The 9,126-nt window shown below is 36.2% G+C and overlaps 2 protein-coding genes across 3 annotated transcripts in view; both read left to right on the top strand.

Annotated features, from left to right (window-relative positions):
• Nucleotides 1-11: 11 nt before the first annotated feature.
• On the top strand, nucleotides 12-1,181 carry LOC110021666 (pentatricopeptide repeat-containing protein At5g46100-like; the record flags this gene model as incomplete). Its single annotated transcript, XM_020720639.1, has 1 exon — nucleotides 12-1,181. A coding segment is annotated over one exon (564 nt), but the record flags the coding sequence as incomplete, so codon positions are not given.
• Nucleotides 1,182-7,351: 6,170 nt separating this feature from the next.
• The window catches only part of LOC110019621 (NAC domain-containing protein 73-like), a 4,765-nt gene continuing 2,990 nt past the window's right edge, over nucleotides 7,352-9,126 (top strand). The window contains exons 1-2 of one of the 2 annotated variants that reach the window (XM_020717401.1): nucleotides 7,352-7,624; nucleotides 7,848-8,046. In XM_020717401.1, the coding sequence (XP_020573060.1) occupies nucleotides 7,496-7,624; nucleotides 7,848-8,046 (328 nt within the window). In that variant the 5' untranslated portion in view covers nucleotides 7,352-7,495. The remainder of the gene's footprint in view (nucleotides 7,625-7,847; nucleotides 8,047-9,126) is intronic. The other variant, XM_020717483.1, reaches the window with a different exon arrangement.

Here is a 9,126-nt window from a genome sequence, read left to right on the forward strand (position 1 = left end):
ATACCACCCCCCACCCCGCTCTCATCGGCGGCCTCCTCCACTCCAAAAAATTGCAAGAATCGCTCGAGGTTTTTGACGGGATGAGGTTACGAGGAAGAAAGCCGGATGCCGGACTGTATGGGAAGATCATCAATGCTTTATGTGATTCCCGCAGATTTCATGAGGCTTCCAATTATCTGGACGAGATGGTTATGAGTGGAATTGTGCCCAATAGATTGACATGGAGCCTTCATGTGAGGATTCACAACATGGTGATTCGAGGACTCTGCGGTGCAGGGGAGTTGATTCGAGCTTTCAGGGTTTATGTTTCGTCACGTAGACGGGGGATTTCCATTGAAGTGGAGACTTATGGGGTTCTGGTGGAGCTGTGGTGCAGGAAAGGGGAGGTTGAGAAGGCGTTGGGGGTGGTGGAGGAGATGGTGGTTGATGGCTGCTTGCCTGATAGCAGTGTGTGGTGGTCGGTTATGGAGGTTTTGTGGGGTGGGAGACAGGTTGGGGAAGAAGATGAGTTGGTGTGGGAAGAGCTGGTTTTTTGTGATGGGGATCATGAAGTTTATGAAGGTAAGGTGAGTTGAGTTGTGGTTTGTGTTAAGTTTAGGTAAAAAAATATTTTCGTGCGGACATCCGAACGAAGTGAGGAGAACTATAAAAATATTATGTCTGGGTCACTAAATGTTCAAACAATTATTGAATGTCCAGACTATGATGTGGATCACGCTACCCTACTTAGTCCATACCACGGGATGTCTGGAAGATGGTGTGGATCGCACCACGCCGCTTAGTCTATACAATTAAATGTCTGGATGATGGTGTGAATTGCACCACGCCTAGACGCAGAGAATAATGCGGATTACTCCTTTCCATTATGCGCATTAGCATGGTCTAATCCACACGGTTGCGCGCACAAAATGTTTTAAGTTAGTTTAGGGTTGGAAAAAATTGTGTTGAGATGGGGTTTAAAATGGTTGAATTCCCTTTAGTTCGTGCCATGGATGAAGAATTTGTGTTATATTCATCTAATCAGAGATGCACTTATCTTTAAGCGTTGTTTTTGTTATTTTGATGTTCATGGGAAATTATATGTTCAAGCATTAAGATTTTGAGGCATTAACATATGCCATCTAATTCATATGTATTTATAGCTGTAACACCCAGGGTGGGAGCTAACCTCTTTTTTGAAGTGGGGGAGGGGGGACAAGCTTCTGTTTTGATACTTTCTCAAAAATGTATTATGATGCATGATTCTCAAAGCATTTTGAGTGAGAAATTATTCCAAATGTAAATTCATGATCATATCCAAGCTTCGATTTCATTAAATTTATAATCGAACTGAGCGTCTCAGTAAAACAAACCTAACGATGCTAAACTTGATCCAACTTGGGATCATTCAAGCCCATATCAAGTCATTTAAATGCAGTGAAACTCTCTTGATGGTCGGTTGAATGATTAAATGGATTCAAAATTGGAGATGCTTCTAATTAGGGGTACGCGCCGTTTAAATAAATTCAAAAAACCGAACCGAACCATTTTATTGATTTGGTTCGGTTTTTAAAATAACTTTCAAATTACGGTTCTAAATTTTGCTTATTTTGACTTAGATGTTAAGATTTGAATTTTTTTTTTTTTAATTCGAATCGGTCAAAAATAGTTTAAATATATGTTGAATTGTAGCGGAAGGGGCGAGTGAACTGTGATTAGTGATCATTTTCATTTATGTCGTTGCATTTGTATGTGTTTTTTATTTTTAATATATCAAAATTTAAATTTCGGTTTATGTTGAACCAATCCGATCAAATCGAATTAAAATTCAGTTTGACTAGTTCGGTTCGTTTGAAGAATTATTTAGTTCGGTTGATTGGATCCTAGATTTCAGTTAATTTCAGCTTGCAGAATTTTCAAACCGATCCATCTGAATTGACCAAATGCACACCCATACTTATAATCAAATTGAGTGTCATGATGAGAGAAATCCAACGAGTCCAACATCATTTCTTTTTTTACATCAATAAACATTATCTAATTGAAGGAATCACTCTGAGCCGTCTGATAGAGTGATCTAAATTCATCTAGTATTTATAGAGGATATTGATATGCGTTAATTTTACGTCATTCTATCTGTTATTTTTCTTGCATTTTACATCTTAATTTCATTTATTTAATATTGATTTTTCGCTTGAGAAATGTATTTTGTTTATATTGTACACGATGCAAGAATTGAATACAAATGAGTAGGAACGAAAAAATCCAGCAAGAAAGTGCCTAGAAGCAGCGTGAACACGCCGAAAGTCGGCTTAACTACGCCATTGATCGAACCAAACTAGCGTGACCGGACCCGAAAATGGTGTGACCACACCATAAATTGCAGTAGGGTGGTGCGATCACATTACAATTGGGCGTAACCACGCCGGCCCTGGTAGAAATACGACATGAACACGCAGGAAACAAGCATGACCACTCTGATGAGTGGGAAACACTTTAGGAAGGAAATTTGATGACCCAAACTGTAGTTCTTGCTATAAAATCAGATCTTAGGGCCTCTAAGAGAGGGTTCTACATCAGAGAATGTTTGGAAGCTGAAAGAAGAGAGTTTGGTAGAGAATTTGAGGGATCTCTTAAGACATTTCTTTCTACTTTGGTTGAAACCTTCAAATAAAAGTTTTTCTTTACTTTGTGAGTTGTAAGAGATTTTGAATGAGAGGGGAAGTTGTTGAGTTTGCTGGAAAAATAATTTTTTGTAAGTTTTTGATCTTTATGTTGCTTGCAATGGAATTTCGTGTGGTATTTTTTTGCTATGATTTTCTTTATAATGAGTGACTGAGTGTTTTTTCATGTCTCTATGATGTAGGAAGTAGTGGATTTATTCTTGTTTATTTGTTAATCATTTTCTTGAGCTTTTCATGACCGATGTTATTGGTTAATCTTCGATCTTCATTTACTTCTAGTCTAGCCATCTAGGAAGTTAAAATGTTTCGTAAAACTACGACCTATAGTCGTTGCGTAATGGAAATGAAGGGTTAACCACAAAATGCTGAAGGATATACATATTGCAATAGAATTCTTCAATCATGTCAGGGGATCGAAAAAGTTATGCGGAATGTCATGAAAATTGAGGAAGCCTCAACTTTATGGATTCTAGCTTCTTTTAACTTAGACATATGCATAATGAGTATATTATCTCCGATTGACAACAACCACGTAAGAAAACATTTTGGAAAACCATGACTGCCGCAATCCCCGAATCACAGAGGCATAAGCCTTATCTATCTTGAAGAAACTCATGAAATTTTCCTCATATTTCAAGTTTTTCTTTACCGCAAAGTATTTTGTTTTGCTAGGAAATTGGGGCTTAAAAATTTTCTTTTGATAATCTTCAAGCTTAGTTAGCTGAATTAGTAAACTATAGTTTTTTTTTTGTGAAAGCGAATATTACATTTTCCAAGTGAGATAGATCAGCGTTACTCTTGAACCGCATTACTATTTGACATGTGCACTTGTGTTGTAAAACTGACTTACGTCCCGGTAAGTTAAATTCTATAAATAAAACCTCACATGAATGGGGACTTGAGACATGGACCTATAGAAGACTTAAAGGAGATCCAAGCTTCTAAGGACTCTTGAGCTTCACCACTATCCAATCACCGCCATTGAGCTCCACCGCCGTCGGACCATTCCTGTGAAGCTCTACCAAATCTAGACCACAAGTGTCAGATTGCTTCGTCGGGCTCTGCCATTGTGAGGCTAACACCGTCTTCAAGCTCCACAGCCACCAGACAGGCGAACCACCAGTGTTCGGTTGCCAACGTCAAGCTCCAAAACCATAAGACAGCCCTCATTGAGCTCCACCACTATCAAACTGTTGTCGTCAAGCTCCACTACAACTAGATCAACAGTGCACGAGCATCTCCCCAAGAAAATCATTGCTCGACTTTCGCCACCAGTGTCTCTAGAACCATCACCACCATCAAATCGTTGCCACCAAAGACACTGGCATCAAATTTATTGACAATTGATCTTTAAAGTTGGCTTATCTTCACGACGGTTGGATAGCTTCTTGTCTTTTGTACCACTTCTCTAGCGAAAGACACGCCCCATTTATATAATATTGTTTTCGGGTATTCAAAGGTTGGCTAATTCTTGTAACTTATAACAAGATAATGCTAATTCTTGTAACTTATAACAAAATAGTGGAATCATTTCTACTGAGTTAGATCTTGTGATTTTTATCCCTTCGGGTTTTCCATTTAAAAACTCTTGTTATCTTTTATATTAAATTCTCTTTACTTGTATATGTGTTGAATCTTCGTACAATACTAAAATGTTAATATATCACATGATGGTAGAGTGATATATTTATGGTTTTAATAAGTCTTTAATATTATTTTTTCTACCTCAAACCTTTTGTTCAAAATTTAAGATATAATCTAACAATCCGATTACATGTTGACTCGTTTATTATTCAAATCAGAATTGAGTTAAAATTATGAACTCAATTGTCATTCGGGTCAACCCAAAAAACCTAAAATTAACCAATCACTATTAATGCCCACTTTTGGCCAATATATGGGTTGGGTTAAATGGATTATATTTGGATTAACTGGGTTTTTACGAATAAGAAAGTTACATAATTAAAAAGGTCAACTGGTTGGACTAAGTATGAAAGTCAAGTGGCTTTGGGTCAAGTTAAGTTGCAGTCAAATATTTTGACTCCCATGATAAATACTTCAGATGTGGGTCAATTTCATGTGAAATATATTGACTCTTATGCTATTAAATATTAAAGGTTATGTAAATAAATATAAAAAAAATTAAATATTAGTTATATAAATAAAAAAAATTTGTGTATTTGTATAGAAAATATCACATCCGGAGTTTGGATGCAAGCTGCATCCGGATCCGGATGCAGGTTGCCCCTTACCCTGGAGGTAATATTTTCTCGTGTTTGTGTGGGTGTATTTGAGTCGTAAAAGTAGCTACATGTCACATCCCAAAAGAGCTCTTAGGGGTAGTGGGCAGCCCAGGACTTAAATATTATTTTTCAGCTTACACCTAGCCGATGTGGGACTTTTTGTCTGTGATATTCTCCTCCAACCAATCACGTGACGCCCTCGTCACGGATCGGCTCCACTGAGGGACCCACTGGACCATGAAGAGTCCACACACATGACAGACAGTAATCTGCTCTGATACCACTTGTCACCTCCCAAAAGAACTCTTAGGAGTAATGGGCAAGGCAACCCATGACTTAAATACTATTTTTCGGCTCTACACCTAGCCGATGTGGGATTTTTTGTCTGTGACACACAACTCTAGAGAATTAGCGTGTGCCCAAGCCCGACCCTCTTATTTATTATGTGACTTCCACTTTAATTCTAGATCTTTAAAACTCGTTAAATATGAATTCATTTTCTTATCTCAATTAATTTATTAATAGTATTATTCTTGGAGCATTTACATACACCCAATTCCTATGCATTTACATATCTAACACTTTACTTTTACATTAATACCATCTGAAACTTTCATATCACAAGAAAAAAAAAATCACTATTTAACTTTTAAAAACTAAATCACAACATATGTGTTAAATGTGTTAGATATGTAATTTTGTTTTTAAAAGTTATATATATATATCCTAAACCCTAAAATTAAATAATTTTTTTTGTTAATGCAGTTTAGTAAATTTATAAAATTTGGTCCTCCTATATAAGGAGATCTAATGGTTCAAAAAGAAGAAAATACAACATAGGAGGGCCCATCAATAGAAGATCAAAAAGCTCATTTATCCAATTAGATGCAATCATCTGACGATGGTTAACCAAGTCGGAAGAATGTAAGAAAGAAAAGTTATTTGAGCCCTATCCGATCAAACTAGAGCAAGATAGATAAACACCCGAGCTAACCACCACCGAAAAGCTGAGTGAAATCATTGATGACCTGTCACTCAATAAATCCGACTCGAGAAAAGAATCCAGTTCATCGTCATCACCAGCTGTCCCACAAACGCTCTCCAGATTCTTTATCAAAGACCAAGAATTGACATTACAATAAAACTTTACAATCTTTAGAAGGGATCCCCTCATCAAAGAATGAGCTATGTATCGAGTTACGTTGATTTACCCTCTGCTTAATATTCTAGTATCATTTTGCCGACATGAGCTCCTCATCCAGGATCGAGGGTTAATCGCCAGACTAGATCAATCGATCGATAAAGTCAAGCTGACCCAAAGCTAATCAAGTCCAATCGACCACTTTTTTATCCACAAAGTCAATAAGTGGAACAAACTCTTTCTTATGAGAAATGACTGATAGACAAGACATTTTACTATTCATTACTATACACTCTACGAATATATTTTGAATGCACAGGATTAATTAGTGGTATGTATATAAGCTCCCGATATAAATATAATCAATCATATAATATAGAATTTATGTTTTTTTTTGCATCTATTTGTTAAAATGAAATGTCCATAAAATAAGAGATCAATTATAAGTACAATTAGCGAATTAATTAAAAAAAAAATGGAGGTTTGCTCCGTGACAACATGGTTAAGATTTCCATTAATGTTCAGTATCTCTTCCAAGACACTCTAGGGCGACCTTCGAGCTAAAAGGATCTCTGTCTCTCATTCTCTCTCTCCTCTCTCTCTCTCTCTCTCTCTCTCTCTATCTCTTCTTTATTTCTTTCCATCCACCAATCTCTCTCATTGGCAGTAAAACGTCTAATATGAATCAGTTTGCCTCATCTCCACTCCAACCCTCCCTCTCCTTTTATGCCTCCCTCTCTCTCTCTCTCTCTCTCTCTCTCCTATTTCTCACTCTCTCTCAAAACTCAAAGCTTGAAAAATGAGGAGAGAGAGCAACCAAAGTATTCCAACTACTTGCACCAATAGCATCACCAATCTTGACCGCAAAGCAATCTGCCCACATTCCCAAAGAATAAGTCCATCAATCTCTCTCTACTTTTCTTAATATAATTTTTCATTAATTACGTCTTTAAGATAATTTTATTACAAACACAAGACACACGTATCTACCAAAAATCAATAAAAAAATTATACACAGCCATATACGCAACTCTATAAAATCTCCTGTTTGATCTTCTCTCTGCTACTTTCCTCACCCATCACAGTGCTCTTCACCTCCTAATTAGTCTCTTTGGTGAGAAAAACAATTAAGATCCTATAGCTAATTAAGAAGAATCATAAGTACACAAAACCCAAAACAGAAAGAGAGAGAGAGAGTTCTAGAGAGAGAAGCTAGCCAACCACCTTATCTTTCTTTTTTTTTTTTCAAAGTTTATATTTTTTCTTATCCCTACTTCTTTTCTTTCCTCTCTTTACCTCCTCTCCATTGTGTCCTCATTCCATCTTATTCCTTTTGTCTCTCTCTGCTTTAGAGAGAGAAAGAGTTATCTCTTGTGGGAAAAGAGAGAGCTCCCAAGCCTTCTTCTGGTCTGGCTCATGAAAGTTGGTAGGTGGCACTGAGGAGGAAGATGAAATGGTGTAGCAACGATGAGGATGACGATCACCACCGTCCGATCTGCGACGGCAAGTTCTCCTCAACTGCCATGATTGCCAAGCTATGCTCCTCTTGCGGCCATCGCATTCAAGCTGATCATCAGGTGCATATGTGCAACACTCAAAAATTACATATGTTCAAAAAATTTAATTTTGATTATCTTCATTCATAACAATTTCATGTAAATCATGAAGACAACAATAAAAATTGAATTTTTCTCTTCTTATTAAGGATAAAGTGCTATGAAAAGGACTCGAAAAGTAGATTAATTATCTGTTATATCATCTGTTGATTATATGGGTTGCATGTGTAAATAAAAATAAAAGCAGGGTGGTGGCGCAATTGAAGATCTGCCTGGGCTGCCAGCCGGAGTGAAGTTTGATCCGACGGACCAGGAGCTTCTAGAGCATTTAGAAGGGAAGGCACGGCCTGATCTGCAGAAGCTTCATCCACTCATTGATGAATTCATTCCAACCATTGAGGGTCAGAATGGTATTTGTTACACCCACCCCCAGAAACTCCCAGGTAAATTTGTAATAATATAATATAACATATAATATAAATAAATCATGCGATAATAATAACAATATATTCAGTTCAAAGAGAGCTACATATAAGACTGAAATCAGATTAAACAAGCTACATATGCTAGAGCTCTGTGGCATGTAAATTTGAATGAAATTTTGCAGATTATATATGTTAGAGGAGCAGGGAATGTATTTTTGTAATTTGACAAGGTTTCACGTACTCAACTAAATATATATATATATATATATATATAATGCTCTTACAAATTCAACCCTAAAAAATTAGGAATTGATTTACATACATACCAACTCCTATGTATTTACATATCCAACAACTAGACTTAAATTTTTACATACATGTGATATTGCCTGTGCATGTAAAAGTGTATTTCACTTTTTATAAGTTAAAAAGGTGGTATTTTTTTATGTAATATGGAAGACTTGAGGGGTATAAATATAAAAAGTAACAGTTTCAGTGTTAGATATGTAAATAAATATGAATTGGGTGGTATGTATGTAATTGCTGCAAAAAAAAAATTAAGTATATATGACCATTAAGTGAAGAGCATCAACAAACAACGCTTCAATGATGTTTTTGTCACAAGTGAGAAATAAAACTATGGTTTTAATGATTTATCCAGTATTTGATCATCAGTCAATCATAAAGACACATTCAACTCATCGGCAGTGACTTCAGGGTTTCCACAAAATATGTCCATCCAATTTAAAATATCACTATCACTAATCTAGTAATTTGTAATGGGGTGGGGCATTTTGGTTTGGTATAGATCCAATAGGTGACATATATAGTTAGCCTATCCATTGCATGGTCCATCAAGGCATCAAATTTCTTTCCCACAAATGTCTATAAATTTCCCAAAGAACAAGCTAAAAGGTTAATGTACTTAAAGTTATCACTTTTCCTAAAGAAACTATACCCATTGAATTGATTTTAGCAATTATTCACTTCGAGCTTAGTCACTAACAAGAATTGGAGGTCTTCCTAAGTACCTATTGATCTCCAAGTTGACCTAATAGCTCTTGTTTTAATTTAAAATTGAGTATATATGTGATCATA

Source organism: Phalaenopsis equestris, unplaced genomic scaffold (assembly GCF_001263595.1).
Source record: "Phalaenopsis equestris unplaced genomic scaffold, ASM126359v1 Scaffold000001, whole genome shotgun sequence".
NCBI classification, from domain to species: Eukaryota; Viridiplantae; Streptophyta; class Magnoliopsida; order Asparagales; family Orchidaceae; genus Phalaenopsis; species Phalaenopsis equestris.